Source organism: Caretta caretta, chromosome 24 (genome assembly GCF_965140235.1).
Source record: "Caretta caretta isolate rCarCar2 chromosome 24, rCarCar1.hap1, whole genome shotgun sequence".
Lineage (NCBI taxonomy): Eukaryota > Metazoa > Chordata > Testudines > Cheloniidae > Caretta > Caretta caretta.
Window position 1 is genome coordinate 4,202,937 of NC_134229.1, and position 18,805 is coordinate 4,221,741.

Below are 18,805 nucleotides of genomic sequence, written 5' to 3' on the forward strand. Positions count from 1 at the left end.
CTCCGGCGGGGTCTCCAGGCTGTGTGGACCACACCCACTGGAAGAGGTCACCCGTGGAAGGAGTGGCCTGGGTCGTCCCGCCAGACCCCGAGCCTGGCGGAGGGTTCGTGCCGGGAGTTAAGCCAGGGGAGGGGTAACCTGGGCTGGTTCCAGCCGGCCCCCGGCCACATCCAGAGCCAGGGAGCCGGGGCGGAGAGGGATATTCACAAGGCCTTTCCCGAGTGAACTTAAAAGGGCTCCCACAGCCCTTGCAGAGAACGGTCTCCCACCTCCCAGCCCTGTCTGGGGGCACAGCTAGAGCCCCCCGGGGGTGGGGGGAGGGGAGCCGGGGCCGTGCCTTCCGTCGTGAGCAATCCCAGGGGCTCCTGCCCGCACCCTACCTTCTTTGCAGACGCAGGTGCCATCAATGGGGGAGCAGGCAAAGGCGTTCTTGCAGGTGCAGTGCATGGAGCAGTTCACCCCGTAGGTGTCGGCAGGGCAGTAGCTGGAGCAATGCTCCCCCTGCAAACACAAGGAGACAATGAGGGGGTGGGGGGCAGCGTCCAGATCTCCCACCCAGAGGCGAGTAGCCGTAATATTTTGTGTTACTTCAAAGACAACCGCCTAAGCATCACAAAGTTATCCCTGCTCTAATCACTAACCCCCACCCCCCCAGGGTCAGGAATAGAACCCAGCAGGAGTCCTGACACCCAGTCCTCTGCTCTAACCACTAGACAACTCGCCCTCTCACAATCCCCATAATTACCAAGACATTAACCGCCTTGTTTCCCGGTGTCTCCACAGTCTGGGCCCCTGACTCACCGTGTACCCTGGGGCACAGTGGCAGAGCCCCGTGGTGCCATCACACGTCCCTCCGTTCAGACAGAGGCAGGGCTCCTGGCAGTTGGCCCCGTAGTACCCGTGGGGGCAGGTCTCGTTGCAGTGCAGGCCCGCCCAGCCCGGTTTGCAGGTGCATTCTCCGCTCATGGGGTGGCAGCTGGGCCCCGGGGGGAGAGAAACACGTGCCCATCAGAACGCCCCCGCGAAGCAGCTGGGGCGGGTTTGTGCCAATCCTGCAGGGCTGGCCCTTTCCCTGAGAGCTGCATTGCCACTGTGTCAAGGGGTTGCAGGTGTCCCAAGCCGGACACCCAATGCGTGCGCCCACTCGGTGGCTCCTGGGTAGAGCACGCATGTTCTGAATCCGGGCCCTTTGCACCCCCAGAGCCTGTATCCCGGGGGTGATTCCCCTGCCCCGCTGCTCCTGCAGATGGGAATCCTGCATTCCAGCACTGGGGGGCATTGGCAGGATGGTGCCATGTTATTCCCCTTATGCCCTGCAGAGGGCAGCAAACCCACAGGACTGGAAATAGGGACCGTATTCCCCCTCCCCTGTACACTATTAACCCCTAAGGCGCTGGCATGTTCCAGGCGCCCGCATGCATGAGCGGCTGGAGCGAGGGCCCGCTCAGGTGGCTGCCGGCAGAGTCCCTCCCCGCCCCTACCTTTGGCTGTGCTGGGGGCTGCAGAGGCAGGGCAGGTGGCAGGCCAAGCCGTAGAGGCCGTCCAGACACTTGCGCTCCTCGCAGCGCGTCCCGAGGAAGCCGGCCTCACACAGGCAAGCCCCGTTGATATGGAAGCAGCGGCCCCCGTTGGCACAGTCGCATGGCTGGCCGCAGTCCTGGCCGTATTTGCCGATGGGGCACTCCTCCCGGCACCTGTTCGGGAACGGGCGGGAGGGAGGGGGGAGAGAAGGACATGCCCCCATGGTCAGACCCAGGGCAAGTCCAACGCCAAGGAGAGGAGAGCCAGCCGGTGCTGGGGTGAGCAGACAGGGGTCGCTGTCCCTGTGCAGGCTGGTATCTCTCACCTGCTCAATCCGGGTGTCCCCTGTAGGCTGAGGCCGCCAAACTCATTCCATGCAAGACCCTGGGAAATGTTGAGGACCCTCCCACCAGCTGCTCAGCAGGGCGCTCCCAGCATGGGGCCTGCTGCACAAGGAAGCTATTCCCCTACCTGCCTCTTGGGGGCGCCTGGGGAGGACACCCTGCACAGCCTGTCAGGCGGCAGCTGGCCATCTTAGCCGGTTGTGTCTCATTGCTCAGCGGCTGGATTTAACCTACAGGGGCCATGTCTGCACTAGGGGTGGGTGCACCACAGTCGCTGCATCGGCGCACACTCCTCGTGCGGGCCAGCTGCACCAGGGTAAACCCTGGCTCACACGTGGGCTGCGTGTCCACACGAGGGGCTTGCGCTGGTGCAAAAATCCCCAGGCCCAAGACTGTGAATGAAACCTTCAGTGCAAGCCCAGAGCAGGGGAGGGATGGGGTTCTACCAGCCAAGCCTGGCTGTTTATTTAGGCAATAACAACACGACTGTCCTAAAGTGCCGCTCAGCGGAGGGGCTCAAAGCCTTTACCAAAGGATCATCATTTTAAAAATGGGGAAACTGAGGCACAAGTGCTTTGCCCAGGGTCACACATTAAGTCTATGGGAGAGTCCTGGCTCTGATCACTAGACCCCATTCCTTTCCTGAGCAGGGAATAGAACCCAGAAGTTCTGATTCCTAGTCCCCCTTGCTCTAATAGACCACATCCCCTCCCAGTACTAGGGAAAGAACCCAGGATCCTGGATTCCCACTCGCTTAATCTAACCTCTAGATCACAAGACTTCTTTCAGTTAAAACACCAACAAAACCCTTTCCTAGGGATCCATGTAGTGCTGGTCACTCCTGTTTGATTCTGGGTTTATTTTTTCCTCTCCATTGTTTGGAACACCAGCTTAAAAGCTGGAAAAACCCCTTGTTTCCTTCTCCCTTCCATGTGGGAAACTCCGACTGATTTCCCTCCTCACCCTGGCCCAGCTGCTATTTACTTCCCTGCAGCACAGCTGGGGAGATCATCCCTCACCCCAGCGTTGAACTGGCGCTCCCCCAGCTGGCAGGGCACCTCCTGTGCCGTAAGCCAGCCAAAAATCAGCACAGCCAGGCAGTCAACATATTGCTTGGAGTATTATATGCAGGCATTACGGTAACAGTGGCCATTCATGTGGTGCATTACATTATGAGCATTACGGTAGCAGTAAGCACTGTATATACACTTAGCAAAAGACAGTCCCTGTCCCAAACAGCTTCCTTCTCAATAGACAGGACAAAGGGTGGGAGGGGAAACCGAGGCACAGAGAGGGGTGAGGACATGCCAAAGTCACATGGCAGAGCTGGGGATAAAATCAGAAGCCTCATTCTCAGTAAGGCCCTTTACACCACGCTGGCAGCGCAAAACAGCCTTAAAGTGGGGGAAATTTCAGTGACAAGCATTTTAAGGCCCCTTTACATGGGCAGAGCCGCATAAAGGGGCCCTGGCGTAACTGAGAAGGAGGGTCCAGGTCTCCTAAGTCCCAATCCAGTGCTCGATCCGTCAGTCCACACTGCTTTTAGTGGACTGCAAAGTGCTAGGATGGCACGCACTCCAGCTTGTAACCCCGCCCCGTGCACACACGTTAACACAAGCGTGTGCGAGTCCAGGAGCCAGTGCGTGGGTGGGTTGACATGGAAGGGTGTGAGGGACAGGGCATTGGCGCATCTGCGTGTTTGAAAGCCCCTGAGGGAGGCTGCGCGGGACAGGGACAGAGGGGAGTACGCATTCACAGCTATGAGGGAAGTGGATGTCAAGTGGCCGCAGTGAGGAGTCCGGGGCTCAGACAGGAGCAAAGTAGTGAGGGGCCCGCCCCACTCCAAGCTCACCTGTAATTCGGGCACCGAGCCTGTGTGAGGGTGAGGCCTTATCTACACTTAAAAACTTCGCTGCTTTAACTAGATCAGTACAGTTAACCAGGTACAACACTCCCAATACGGATGCAATTACATCAGCATGAAGGTGTTTATACTGATAAAGCTTCCTCTGGTTTGGGAATTAAAATAAGCTATTCTAGGGTAAGGCATCTTTACACTGGTATAACTAAGTCCACAGTGGTAGCACTGTTTTGGCAAAAAACCCACAATCCACCTTGCTAATTGACTTCAGACTATGCAAAAGGGACCCCTGTGATCGTCCAGTCCAACACCCTGCGTAGCACAAGCCAGAGAACGGCCCTGAATGAACTCCAGTGTGAACTCCAGCCAATCTAGATTTAACAGCCACCCGGGATGGAGAATCCCCGCACAGCCCTCGGTAAATTATACCAGTAAAAATGTGAAGAAGCGTAGCAGGTGTGCGCACGAGGGTTTGTCTACACAAAGAAATTCTGCAATAGCTCCCTGCGTGGACACTCTGTTCCGGAATAAGAGTGCCTTTTAAAATCGACCTAAAGCTGCTAAATTCAACCTAACCCCGTAATGTAGACCAGGCCTGAGTTGGCTTGATCCACTTTGGAAACGGATTAAGTTCAGCTGGAAAAATCATTCTTACACCTGGTCTACACTTAAAAGTTAGGTCAACATAGCTACACCGCTCAGGGGTGTGCAAAATTCACCCCCCCCCCGACCGCTGTAGTTAAATTGACCTCACTCCGGGTGTAGACACACCTAGATCAATGGAAGACTCATCCGATGGCCCAGCTACCGCCGCTTGGAGAAGTGGACCGGCTACAGGGATTGCTGCAGGAAGTGTCTACACTTGGGCGCTGAACAGCGCAGCTCTGTCGCTCTGCGCCCTGAGTGGACACGTGGCCTCACTTCGAGGCGGTCGAAAAGTTTGCGTCTAAGCAGCTTTGTCAGAAAACGCCCCTTTGACAAAACCCATTGCTTTCACCAAATCGTGTCAATGTCAACAACATTTTGGAAAACAAACTGGAAAAATTATTTTGAAAACGCTGAAGTGTCCCATTTTGACATTTCTGGGACGGAAAGTTTTGATTTTTCATATTGGAATGACCTTTCCTTTCCAAAGGTGCTTTATTTGATATGAATTATTTTATGCACAAAATAAAAAAATGGTCAAAACGTTTGTGTTGAATTTCGTTTCGCAAAAAAAAATGTCGAAATGTTGGCTTCTTATCCCAGTTTCAGGTGCTTTTTTGTTACAACCTTGACATGTTTTTACAGGATGAAAAATCAGTTTGCCAAGCAGCTCTACTCTTAATCCAGAATAAAAGTGTCCACACAGGGAATTACTCCAGAATAGCTACAGATAACACTTTAAATTCCTGCCCTAACTTAATCCAGATTAACTCCCCTGTGTAGACAAACCCGGAAAACGTGTGTGATTCACAGAGGGGCGGCTTGTGACTGAGATTTCTAACTAGGCTTCACCGACTGAGGAATCTCCCTCTAAGCCATGCCAGTTGCTAGCCCCTGACAGGGACGTGGTTCTTTCCATGGCACGGCCCCCACCCCACCGCTGCAGGGAGTCGCTCTGCCAGACCCCACTCACCGTTCTCCGGTGTAGCCCAGCGCGCACTGGCAACGCCCGGTGACTGGGTCGCACAGCCCGTTGTTGTGGCATTGGCAGCCCCCCAGGCAGCCTGAGCCGTACCACCCTTGGGGGCACGGGACGGAGCAGATGGCGCCCTGCAGACAACGGAACAGCAGCGTCAGGGAAATGCCCTCTCTGGGAAAGCCAGGGGACGGGGTGGGATGCTCGCAGCATGGAGCCTGATCTCCCCCGTCCCCTGCAAATTGAAGGGATGGTCCCTGCTCAGTGCCCCCCAGACCACCCCACGCCTGAATGCGGCCACGGGTCAGCAGCGCGTGTGGGAGCGGGAAAGGCTCACAGCCCATTTCTCGCCCTGCTGGGGGCATCTCGCAGCCCCGAGGAGGTTGAATGGAGAGCGAGGCTCATGCCGCCAGGGCCGGATCATCCGGAGACCCCACGGCAACATGACTTTGCCAGAGGCAGCTCCACCTCACGCCGATGCACAGAGCCAGCTCAAGGCCCACTCCAGGCCAGCCGGGTCCCATGGGTGTGAGGGCCAGGGCACAGGTGGGGCAGGACCCCTCTGCCCCCAGTTTGTCCCAGCCTGATCCTTTGCTCTCCAGAGGCTGGATGGGCCTGGGTTTGAATCCCCCCCCCCCAAATACGTACCATCCATCCTGGAGGACAGACACAGCGGGTGGTGTTTGGGGGGTGGCAGATGCCCCCGTTCTGGCAGGGGCAGTGAGCCGGGCAACGCAGCCCGTCCGAGCCATTGAGGCACAGGAGCTCGCAGCTGGAAGGACAGGGAGAAAGAGGTGAGGGAGGACGGACCCAGAGTCTTCTCTCTCTCGCCAGAGGCTAAAGAAATCCCACCCTGTGGCTGGGTCGGAACCGGCGCCCCCCAGAGAGGAAAGGCCCCCTGATCCCATTCCCACCCTCCCACTGCCCAGGCCAGCCAACCATTCCCCGCACTCACTAGGCGCCTGTGAATCCTGGCTGGCACAGACATGCCCCGGTCTCTCGATGGCACTTGGCCCCGTTCTTGCAGGGGCAATCCAGCTGGCAGCCCTCCCCGTAGGTGCGTGGGTCGCAGGGGACTTTGCACACGGGATCCTTGTACCCGGGCGAGCAGACACAGGCTCCAGTGAGGGGGTCACAAGCTCCCCCATCACCGCACTGGCAAGGGTTCTCGCAGCGGGGCCCCCAGGACCGGGCATCACACACTGGAAGAAGGAAGGGACTGTTGTAGCATTGACAACCCCTTTGCCCTTCTGCAGACAATCTCTAAGCACATCCTAGACCCTGGTGAATGAAGCCCTGCAATAGCCCTGGGAAGAAGGGTCAGAGTTTCAGCCCCATTTTACAGGGAGGGAAACTGAGGCACATAGATGGGACATGCCATCCCAAGAGCCAGAAATAGAGCTCAGGAGTCCTGGCTTCCTGTCGCCTGCTCTAAGCACTCTACCCACCCCCCCATCAGAGCTGGGAATAGAACCCAGGAGTCCCGATTCCCAGGCCCTGCTATTCTAACCACTAGCCTCCCCTCCCAGAGCTGGGAACAGAATCCAGGCGTCCTGACTCCCAGTCCTGCCCACTCTCACCCATTAGACCCTGCTGCTTTCCATTAAACATATTGCTCAGTTAATGAGGGCTTAATCGTTATTGCGTCTTTCAAACCATTTCCTAGTTATTTTGTCCGGAAGCTGCCACATGGAAAAATTTGCTTGATTGTTTTAAGTGGTGGCATTATTCAGCAGGAGACAAAGGGCAGTCACTCGGGTTAAGGGGAGGGAATTTAACCAGGGATGGTTTACTCTGAATCCGGGGAAATCTTCCTAAGGAAGATGGATCAGAACAGTCTTGCCAAGGGGTGGGGTGAGACCCCCATGCTTCAGATTTCAAGATTATCCGCCACCAAGTCTAACTGGACAAGCCCTTGGGATCATTTCAGACCCCTGGCGATTTTGGGGGGCACCCAACACAAGACCCCTTAAAGCTACCTGACCGCCAGAGGGCTCGGGGCCCTTTCCCCAGATCCAGCCGCTTTTAAAGGCATTACAAGTTGAGTCTCCCACCCCCCACAAAAAAGCTAGGTGCTTTCTAAACTCTTGGGCATCAGCTGTTAGCAAAAGGCCCCTGGTCCTGCGCCCCCTCCAATTCCCCCTGATGCAGGGGCTCGGGGGCTGCTGTTTGGGAAGAGTGGCATGAATAGCTGGAAAGAAAGCAAGCCATGGCAGACAGAGAAAGGGATGCAGTGACTCAGTGGGGGTTTTGCCCACAGCTGGATGCCCCTCGCTGAGGGTACCCTGAGCAACCCCCTCCCCTCCCGTCTGGGCCATGGGCTAGGGCCCACTCCCAAGCATTCCCTATGCAGCAAGTGACCCCCAGCTCCCGGGAGCCGCCCCCGGTGCGTGGGAACCCATTGCCTCGGGCCCCTGGGCCCTGGGGAAGGACAGGGCGGCTCAGCAGCTGGAGACTGGGTTTAATTTGGCTGCAGGTGGAGGGGGGAGCGGAGGCCCCACACGCCCTGGGCCCAGACCAGGATGCCAAGGGGCTGAGGAGGGGCCAGGGCTGGCCAGGCGGGATCCTGCCTTAGCACAAATACCTACAGTGCCTGGCTCACGCCAGCACATGGCATGCTGATGGCTGGCCTTCCCCCTCGTGTGTATCCCCTAAATCCTAGCCCACCCACCACCTCCCCCCTCAAAACCCCCTGGTCCCCTCCCCCTCCCTCCGTAGCCTTTCCCCCTTCAGCCTCTCCCCCATAACCCCTCTTCCCTCATTCCATAACACCCCAATTCCTCACCCCATACCCACCCCCCACCACTCTGCCCCTCTCCCTCACACCATAGCTCTCCTCTGCCACTTTCCGCATTGTCAGTCCAAAGCCAGGGCCCACCCCCAGAACCCCACATCGACTAGCGGTCACCCCAGCGCCTGCTGGCTCCGGCCGGCCAGCTCACACTCGCTAATGGTGTCTGCAAGTGACAACTCCCCCACCCTCAAATCACCGGCCAGGCTCCTGGGGGCAGAGCCACCCCCTTCGGCCATAAGGCAATGGCTCCGGTGCGCCAAACCCAGACCGCCGTGGAGGGCCCGGGCCTGTAGTACTCACCGCTGGAGCAGTCTGTGCCCCTCCATCCCTGTTCGCACTGGCACTGGTCGGGAGCCACACACCTCCCATGGACGCACTCCTTGGTACAACTGGCTGCAGGGAGGGCACCAGGCAGAAGGATTCAGTTGGGCTGCTCCAAGATCTTGTTTTAACAATGTCTAACCTGGCATTTCACCCCCAAATGCTACAGACTGGTATCACCCAGCAATGAAATGCAGCCACCTCTGGGGTGGAATATGGCAGCTGAAAAACAGCACTCAGCAACGTTGCCCAGAGATCACACAGGTAATGCAGCCCCCTGCAGGGTGCTCGGCAATACTGCACAGCTATTGCTCCCCCGGCACTGAGATGCAACCCCCCTGGGTGGGAGACAACCCAGAAGCTGTTTAATAGCCACTCAGCACCAGGGATCACTCACCCGAGTCTTCCTAATCCCTGACCCGGAGCAGGGGACCACACCAGTGAGTTGAATCACAGCGCAACCCACTGCAGGAAACTGTGGACGCCCCCTCCAGTGACCAGTCCACAGAGGAGCCTTCCACTGCTTCCTCCCAGAGTCAATCACCCCCCCACCCCCGGCTTGGCGGAAGGGATGCAAAGATGATGAAACACAGCAGCAACTTATGGTCTGGTCTGAGTCTGCTGGGGTGAGGGGGTGGGATGAGGGGGGCCATCTGCGGGGATCAAGGGAAAGTTGCCAGAGGACAGGCAGCCTGGCCTCAATCAGCCCCAGAGCATGCTGGCTTCCCAGCACGGAGCCAGCTGAAAGTGGCCAAGAAGGGTCCCATGGTAGCCAGGTGGCCTGGAGCCATGTGTCTGCAGGAGAGCTGGCAACTAAGCCTGCACATGAAGGGCTAGAAACCCCAGCGGCCTGGAGAGAAATCTGAGAGGGCCGGAAGGATGGGGGAGGATCAAAGAGTGCAAGACAGGACAAACAGCAACGAGCTGTAAAGAATGTGCGTCCCCTCTGGGGTGGGTCCTGGCAGACGCCACGCTCGCTGGATGAGCCGGGGGCTTCTGAGTCTCTTGAATCCATTACAAAGGTGTGATTTCTCAGAGCACAGAGGAGCTGGGATGTGTTTCAGGACACACAGTGGGGAACGAGGGGGCTATGAGAACTGGGCTAAGCAGATAGAAAAATGAACCATGACCCCCATTTCAGAGATGGGGAAACTGAGGCACAGAGCTGGGGGGCAGGGAACGTCACCCAGGATCACACAGCAAATCAGTCGCAGAGCTGGAAATAGAACCCAGGAGCCCTGCGCCCTGGTCTGACTACGGGCCACCAGGCAGAATAACCCCACCAGACCCCTTCGATTTCTGCAGAAGCATCGTCTCGCACTGGACTGAGGGACGCAAATGCCACACATTCCGCCTCTGGGGCCCATTAGTGACTGTCAGGGACAGACTTACGGACACAAACATCTGCGCTCTCGTAGTAGCCCTGGCAACAGCGGTACCTCTTCCGGTAGTCAATTTTCACTGCCTGCCGGTACGCTGTCTTGTACACAATCCTGTGCAACACAGAATAAAAAGCAGAGTGACCCCCCACATGCAGAACATTTATAGAGAACAAACCACACCTGGGGAACTCACCGCCCCAGGAGTGTGCTAGGGCTCATCCAGAGAACTTACTGCGGTGAGGTCATGTCAGGGTTACTGCCACGTGCTATATATGACACTGACTGATATGGACAGAGTTTGGGTTACCCAGCTACCAGGATAGAATAGGGGTTCATTGGTATCCAATACTGGTGATAACCTTTGGAACTCACTGCCACATGTTCCTAACCAGCAGAGCTAACAGCAACAAGATAATATTGGAGTTAACCTGTGAGACTCCCTGCTTCAGACTGGTTCCAGGTGAGCTCACCGAAATCAGAACAGACTAACCTTAACCTCTGGAACTCACTGCTGCTTGTTAGTAGCAGGGTCAAAACAGTGGAGCTCACTGCTGCTTGTTAGGAATGGGGTCAGCTTGTGGGACCCTGCTGTTGGGGGGCTGTGCTGGGGTAAGCCTGTGGGATTCCCAGAGAACTCTTGGGGACAGCGAGTGATGGCTCAGAGGACGTTTGCCACGTCCCCTAGGCAGAGGGGAACTCCTTACTTGTGCTGGGTGCACGGCTTGAGGAAACTCCAGGTTCCATCGCACGAGTCCTTGGAGGCCTGAGCATAGGGGTGAGCGTAGGACTCCTTCGTCGCCGTGGTGAAGCTGCCAGGGGAAAAACAGAGCCACTTCGGTGGCAGCCCAAGGACAGCCAAGGGAAATGGCTGATTCAACTCTCCCCATTGTGGCAGGGCTGTGGCTCAGTGACAGGGGCTCTGCACCTCCCATGCAGGACACCTGGGGTCCAGTCCCTCTCCCAGCATCCTCATGGCAGCAGCCGGTGCCTTTGGAGTAGAGGCACAAGGTACCTGCCCTCTTCCTGGGGACAGACTGGAATGAAACAAGGTCTGCCAACTCCTGGTGCTTTTCATCAAGCCCCAGCTCCCGGAGTCATGAGATTAAATAAAAATGAAAGCTGTGTTTCCCCCATATTTATTTTTTTAAGGCTATTTCTAGCCATCATGGTTGTGGAGCAAAGCTCGAAATTGTGACCCCTAAAGGCTGAGACACCAGGAGACAAATTATTATTTTAAAAAATCTCATGATATTTACACCACTCATGATTTGGGGGGGGGGGGGTCCTGACTAATGATTGGGGGTTGGCAACACTGGTACCAGCACCTCGAGAAGCACGAAGGGATCATTACAGCCTGGAGCTGCTCAGGCCCTGGCAAAAGGCTATTTTCCAAGTAGATACAGAGACAGCCTCAGGTTAATAACCACAGCTCTGGGACTGACAGTGTAAATGCTAGTCATGCCAACCCTGCCGTGTTCCAGATATTACCATGCATTGTCGCTACAGAGTTCTTTACAGACACGGACCCAGCCCTGAACAGGGTCCGGTGGCCAGACACCCTCACAGCTGTAACCAAAGCTGACGGGATCACAAGCAAAAGGGGTTAACATGTTAACTGGTTCCTTGTACTCCCTATCTGACTGTCTCTGTCTCATGTCTTCTATTACGCTCCTTGGAAGAGGGACAGTCTTTTTGTTCTGTGTCTATACAGCACCTAGCACCGGGGGGAGGGGGAGTCCTGATCCCCAACTGGGGCTCCCAAGTGCGACCACAATACAAATAATACATAAGAAGAAGAAAAAGGGCGAGAGAAAGAGATAGAGATGAAAAGAAAAGTGTGAGCAAGGTAAAGCAACAGAGAAAGCAAGCGAGGAAGAAAGGCTCCATTGCAAGGATCAGCGATGAACCCCCACCAAGAGGTCTCGGGGGGCAGAGCGGAAGGCCCAGAACCACACACCCATTTCACCCCGGGGCTCCCCACCCTGGCTCCCCCACTCCTTACCTTTCCCAATAGCTGCAAACATTGGGGTCGCTGGGGTTGAGAGGAGTCGCCAGGTGCATCTGCAGCCCCAGCAGAAGGACCGCGTGCAGCTTCATCCTGGTGGGAGGAGAGAGAAACAAAGAGGAGTTGACAGCGAGGAAGGAAGGATGCACAAGGCTGGCCGGTGCTGCGGCCAGCGCGGATCAAGCTGTAGCATGGATGGGGTCAGTCGGCCACACGGCCCGACTCCTACAGCTTTGCTGTTTACAAGCAGATGAAGGTTGTTGCCGCAGCCAGCATCTCGTAGCTGCTAACCATCAAGAGGGTCACAGAGGTGGCTGTCCACACTATGGGATTTGCAGTGAGGCCAAAGCACAAAGCTCTGCTCCTTGAGCTAAAGGACAAACTTTGTTAGCTGGTAGCAGTAGTAGGTTGTTATCCACTCTGTGTTAGCCCTGCAGATGTTGCCAGAAGCTTTGGGAATCATGCAAGGTTGCTCTGCACCCCTGGAAAGGGGGCACATCTTGTTTTATTCAGGCCTGAAACCGAGCCAGAGAAGGACCCAAACCAACGTTGCCGGTCCAAACAGAACAAGCTGTAACCACGTCCACCTGGACAGCCTGGCCGATAGCAAGGATCGAACTCAGAGCTAAGGCGCCAAAAGCACAAGCTTCTACCACTTGGGTTAAAGGGGTAAATCCCCCCATGGTGAGTCAGTAGCAGGCCATTGAAGTTAAAGGGGCTGGCCACTAGTTAGAACCTCTTTAACTACAACATCAATTGGATTGCGCATATTGACATGCGATGCCACCCATCCCCTCCTCCAGCTTTCAGGAGTTCAGATCTGGATGTGACCTTTGTGGTCAGCCCGTGTCTGTGCTGAGGGTAAAAATCAAATCCGAGCGTCGCCGAATATTTAACCGACCTGCACGCATGGTCCCCATCACACCAGACCCTCCAGAGTACGTACTGACCCCTCCCTCCTTGCTGCAATGGGATGTTGGACACCTACCAACCTTGACACATCTGCCCTAAGTGACTGGTCCAAGATCTCACCCAGGGAATCCATGGCTGATCCGGAAACAGATCCCAGAACCTCAGCCCCGCTGCAGTCCCCTGCTCATTGGGCCATCCTTGTTCCAATGCATTGCGTTCACACCAGGTAGGTTCTCACAATCCTCGCATCCCCTGGTCTTTAAGCCCCATCCTTCCATTCTAGCCAGACTGACAATCCCCAAACCGGGAGGGGAAAGCCGCCGGGGCCGATGAAAGTACAAGGCCAAGCCCATCTCCCCAGTATGACCGGCGTTTTTCTTAGCTGGCTTTTCGTGTGCGACGCCAGCCCCTTCCCCGCCAGGCAGCTGGGAGCTCGGAGCAGGAAGCGCGGTGTGAAAACAGGAAGCAGGTTGTGTCGAGGATGCTTCCCTCCCGCCCCGGCTGATGGCACCTCCACATGGGCAGACAGCAAAGTGCCGCGTCAGCCCAAGACTTCTAAGAACACCACGTCCTGGCTGGAAAGAAAGCAGGCCTGCTCGGTCCGTGCCGTCGGGCCTGAGCTCGCTGTTACATCCCACCCCGCTCAGTCGGACGCCGCTCGTTGCCTCTTGTCTTAGGGTCTGTCTACACGGCAGCTGCAGGTGCACTTGGGCAGACGAGCGTGCGCTTGCTCTGTCCGCACTAGCTTATGAAAGTCAGCCCTGTGGGCTTGGCAGTGCGGGCTGGCCACCCAAGTATGTGCCTCGGGTCTCGGGTGGGTCTATTTTTAGCAAGCGAGCTCAATCAAAGCTAGCAGGCGTACAGCTACCTGAGCTGAAATTACTGCTCAAGCTGCTCTATAGATACCACCTGGTATGTAGACGCCAAACTCTTTGGGGCAGGAGCTGTTTCATTCTATGCACGTGCAGCAGCCAGGGGTAGCGGAGAACTGGTTAAAGCTGGGCAAGTCCTGGAGCTTTTGGCTCACTGGCTAGTCCAAACAAGTTTTTTAAAAATTTGTTTCAGGCGGAGCCAAAACTGGTTTGACATTTTCAGCGAATCAAGAAGCCAGGGGGAAAATAAAATTCACTTTGGGTCACACAAAAAGTTTTGGATCGGGGGTGGGGGGGTCGCAGTGTTAGTCTGGATCTGTGAAAGCGGCGACGATTCTGTGGCCCCTTATAGACTCACAGACGAACTGGAGCGTGAGCTTTCATGAGTGAATACCCACTTCGTTGGACGAAAGCTCACGCTCCAATACGTCTGAGAGTCTATAAGGGGCCCCAGGACTCGTCGCCGCTTTCACAAAAAGTTTTGTTACGATTCGGAGCATTTTCTCCAGGTTTTTTCCCTTCATTTTTTAAAAAATAAAATGAAAGGCATTTGCTGAATGACAAGCTGCTTTGAACCGAAAAAACCCCAGAATGTTGCCTTGCACAAATATTCAGAACGAAAGGTTTGGATTTTTCCAGAACGGCTCTTCTTTTCCCTGACGAAACGATTCGATGAAACAGACGCGAAGTCACAGAATGTTTTGGCGTCGACAAATCTGAGCTTTTCGCGGGAAAAGAGGTCGCAGTTGGAACATTTTGCCTCGCTCTGCTCCTGATTTCTGACGGAAACGTCAAGCGCGACTGCAGAACCGCTCCCATCTCCCAGCACAGGAGGGTAAGACACGCAGCTCAGCTGGACAGTCTGCGTTTTGGCCTCATTCCCCTCACACAATTATGAGGCTACCTCACAGCTGTGCTGGGCCTTGATTTGTTATATACGCCGGTGCATCAGGCTGGACTTGGCACAGTGGCAGGTCACACGAAGCCTGGTAGGAGCTGGGCGCAGAACATTCAAAGCACCGGCTCTGCAGCGAAGCAGAGACCCCGCGGGGCATGTGGTGATCTGTGGAGTCAGGACTCCTGGGTTCTATTCCTGGCTCTGTCACCCCAGCAAGTCACGTCCCTCCTCTGTGCCTCAGTTTCCCCCACCTGCACAATGGTGGTAATGCTTGGCTAGCCAAGCAGTCCCAGTGGAGGGTGACACGCTGCGGAAATCCAGCTCTAGGCTTTGGGGCAGTGGGGTCAGGGGGAGAGTTGGGGGCTGGGCTGAGACTCCCAGGTTCAAAGGCAAGGGAAAATGAGTTTGCTGCAGTGGGACAGACAGACTCATGGGGTTCCAAGAGAGCAAAAGAATCATGCATTATAATATATATAATCTTAGAATAATCATCAGCCCTGTTCACACTAGGAGTTCAATGGGGTTTGTAAACCTTAACCAATTGAGCCACACTAGATGTCATTATCCATATTTTTACAAGTGATCCGGTGATGCGGGAGAACCCAGACGTTTGGTCTCCCAGTGCCTTCCTTCCACCACCAGGACGGCTGCCTCTCCCTAGCAAGGCTGTCTCGGATTGCGTAAGGCAGGGCGATGCTCCTGCATAGGCTGAGATATTCTTTGGCCGGCTGGAGGGCGAGAGACTAGAATAAATCACATAAGCTTTCTAAAAAGAAAAAAAAAAGAAAGAAAGCTGGAGTGGGGGCGGGCTCCCAAATCCCCCGATGAGCGTTTGGCTGGCCGTGCAAACACCACACAACTCCGGGCCCATCCGGAGCCCCCAGGGGCAGGCCCGCCCCTGGCTGGAATCTATAATTAGAAAATGATTTGCTTAGATTTTAAATCAAGAAGCCATCTGGCTCCGACAGGCTGAGCTCAGATTTTAAGTCGCAAGGTCCGATAGACACTCAGCCCCTTCCTCGCGGAGCTGGTCTTGCCTGGCCGCAGGAAAAGATGGCTTGGAGAAGAAAGACCTCAGATCGAGCTTGGAAAGGTTACTTCTCTAATTGAGGCCGAGTTAGACAGGAAGGGCTCTATAAACCCTCCTGCTTCAGGGCCTGAGCCGACGTCTCCCTGATAGGGGTCAGGAAGTAAGTTCTTCCATAGCTGCCTCCTGCAAGGTTTCCTCTGAAGCAGCTGGTGCTGGCCAGCATCAGAGACAAAATCCTGGACTAGATGGCTCAGAGCAGTGGTTAGGGAGCCATCCTAGGATTTAGGAGCCATGGGTTCAATTCCCTACACTGATACAGACTCCCCGTGTGACCTTGGGTGAGTTACTTAGCCACTCTGTGACTCAGTTTCCCCATCAGGACAATGGGGCTAACAGTACTGCCCTGCCTCCCGGAGGTATTGTGAGGATAAATTAAAGGGTCCAAGGTGCCCAGATAATACGGTGATGAAGCCGGGGGCCACAGAAGCTCCTCTGACAAACCCTGGGTCTGTTCCCACCTCTCTCTGGTTTCTTACTGTACTCAAGTGGCCTCATACTGCCACGCTGAGCTCAGTAGAAAGGGCTATGTGCCGCAGACATTGTGCCCGTGTGCGTAACAATGCCCAGTCGGTGCCTGCCACGATAATGGTTTTGTGCGGTGGGCACCTGTCTGCTAGGAATCGGGCTGAGGCCCTCCAAACTCATTGCACGTAGGCAGCCCTCAGGTGGGGATGCCTTTTAGTGACTGGTATTGGGACCGACGATGACTCCGAGCTAGACAGCGCTCCTCCTGCTGGTGAGCTGGCAGCTGACAACCTTTCCTGTGCTTCCCGATGTAGACCAGCACAACCTCTAGTGTGGACGCAGTTAAATCAGTATAAAGCAGCCTTGGACCAGCATAGCTAGCTGAGTATAGCTGACTCCCTTTCCTCTGCAGGAATTACTATCCCAGTATAAACATCTTTCTACCAGTACAGCTGCCCCCACACCAGGGGGCTGTCCCCCGTTGACTCGGCTGGGAGAACCCGGGTGCACAGCCAGGCCTAGGTGTGGGGACAGTGTCCTCACGGAGGGGCCCTGCTCCTCCGCTCAACATGCCCACGAAATCACAGTCCATTAATGACGGTGGATCCCAGGCGCTCTAACGAGCTGCACGTTTCCCTTTAAAGAAAAGCCCCCCACCCCCACCCCATCTCCTCCTCTCCTTGTAGCAGGGGGAAGGCAGAAAGACCACGCTCTGCATTTCCTGCCGCAGGATGGGAGGGGATAGGACTGCCCCACTGTCAGCAGCCCCACACACCCCCTCCCCCAAAGGGGAGGGTGGGTTAGAAGATTGGGAGCGGGATCCACCCGCAACCCTGGCTCCTGTGCCAGGGCCTCCCAGCCCTTCCCTTTGGCCGGAGCAGGGAGCTCAGCCGCCCTGAGGGTTCGGCACTTGGCTGGGGCAGGCGCTTTTGGGGGCCTCCTGGCCTCTCCCCTCCTTCCACTGCCCCACCAGGGCCCCGTCCTGCGCAGGGACCTCCAACTGCGCTTGCGCCCTCCTTGTTCGTCCGTCCCGACCCCCTGGGCTGATCTCTCTGCTCTGCCACGACCCCCGGCCCAGGCCGGAGCCGCTGGCTTGCCTGAACCGTTTCCGGATGACGCAGGGAGTCAGGGCGGGACCCTGCCCCTGGGAACCGCCAGCGCCAACCTGCCTCCCCCATCCTGCCCCCCACTCACTCGGCGACAGGGGTGTTCAGATTTTGTCCCTAGATCATCCCCTGGGGGGAATCTGTCCTGTTTGGGGTTAGGAGAGAGGAGGATGAGACAGAAAAAGTGGGACAGCTCCAGTGTGTTTCATTTTTACCCCCGGGATCAAGGAGACCTGATGGGCCCCGAGCAGCAAAATGCTCTTGGTCCGGCGTTTGAGGGGGTTGGATCCAGAGCTCTGATCGGAGACAGCTGCAAAACCGAGAACCAGCCTGCGTTCAGCTTTCAGACACCCCCAAAATGAAGAGGGGTCTAGATTGTGTGGGGAGGGGTCTAGATGCAAACTGCCTCAAAGCTAGGTGGGAGTAGGGCTGAATCTGTGGCTTTGCCTGGAGATAGCAGGGGCCAGCGGCAAAATTCAGATCCAGATTGCGAACGCTCCTGGTATCTGGAGGGGACGGGAGCGGATCCAGACCCGAGCTCTCTCGAAGTGTGATGGGTGTTTGGATCCAGGGGTTCTGGGTCAGGCAATAGGTAAGCATGACAAAGGAAATACACCAGACCAGATTCCTCCAGCCTTAGGCCCCTCATTACTATCTGCATTACAGCAGCACCTTGAAATCAAGGCCCCCTTGTGCCAGGCGCTGCACAGACACTGTACCTGCCCCAAAGGGCTTGCACGAGACACCAGACAGCTAAAGGGTGGGGAAGGGAAACTGAGGCACAGAGCGATGACATCATTTGCCCAAGGTCACCCAGCAGGTCAGTGACAGAGCGAGGAATAGAACCCAGGTCTCCCAGTGGCCAGCAGAATAGCCTAGCCACTAGGCTGTGCTGCCTTCCATAGGTCTACTTGCAGAGCTAGTCACCGCTTGGTGCCTTTAAAACGTTCCCAACCACTGAAGACGCAGCCCCCGGAGGCACCTGCAATTGACTGGGGCCAGAGGATGCTGCTTCCTGCTTGCTCCCCTCTGCACATGACTCATGATCTCTCCCGCCCCATTTCCATAGACCACCCCCGTCGTGGGACCCCTCCATAAGAACAGCAGCTTGGAACGAGCCAGTTCCCTCCCTCCCGGACACGGCGAGGCGAGGCAGGTGGGGGAAGTGGGGATGAACCACCCCCGTCTGAGCACTGACCCCTCAGGCTGGATTGCTGACAGGATGGCTTGGATCAGAACCCACTGCTGGCTTCCCAGGGGTTGGGCTGGACTGGTGAGCATGCGGCAGCTAGGGCCGCAGTACCCTTGGTGGCTTAATAATCACAACCAGATTCGTGCAGTTTAAAACTCCTTCCCCCCGCCCTTTCTTGGCATGGATGGAAGGTTTTAATTCAGCAGAGAGAAGAGGCTTGCTCAATAGTTCTGGTGGTAGCAGCTCCAACCACGCTGACGGCTGGTCGGTACCCCTCCCTTCCCGATCAATGCAACAGATTCCCTGTGGATACATCATGCCTGGCACCCTACATCCTGAAGGATTTTACTGTCGATATACCTACAGCGACCACCCAGCACCAAAGTACGGAACGTGGCCGCTGTTTATTGGTGACGCTGGA

At 56.0% G+C, this 18,805-nt stretch overlaps 1 protein-coding gene across 2 annotated transcripts in view; it reads right to left on the reverse strand.

The window, feature by feature from the left end:
• PEAR1 (platelet endothelial aggregation receptor 1) overlaps window positions 1-18,805 on the reverse strand; it is a 54,808-nt gene that overhangs the window by 9,644 nt on the left and 26,359 nt on the right. The window contains exons 1-11 of one of the 2 annotated variants that reach the window (XM_075122798.1): window positions 12,882-13,141; window positions 11,847-11,942; window positions 10,549-10,653; window positions 9,855-9,955; window positions 8,442-8,534; window positions 6,303-6,549; window positions 5,996-6,119; window positions 5,345-5,481; window positions 1,482-1,694; window positions 802-976; window positions 381-501 (exon numbers count right to left, since the gene is read on the reverse strand). In XM_075122798.1, coding sequence (XP_074978899.1) covers window positions 381-501; window positions 802-976; window positions 1,482-1,694; window positions 5,345-5,481; window positions 5,996-6,119; window positions 6,303-6,549; window positions 8,442-8,534; window positions 9,855-9,955; window positions 10,549-10,653; window positions 11,847-11,941 — 1,411 coding nt within the window. In that variant the 5' untranslated portion in view covers window position 11,942; window positions 12,882-13,141. Of the gene's footprint in view, window positions 1-380; window positions 502-801; window positions 977-1,481; window positions 1,695-5,344; window positions 5,482-5,995; window positions 6,120-6,302; window positions 6,550-8,441; window positions 8,535-9,854; window positions 9,956-10,548; window positions 10,654-11,846; window positions 11,943-12,881; window positions 13,142-18,805 lie in introns of those variants that run through there. The other variant, XM_048828673.2, reaches the window with a different exon arrangement.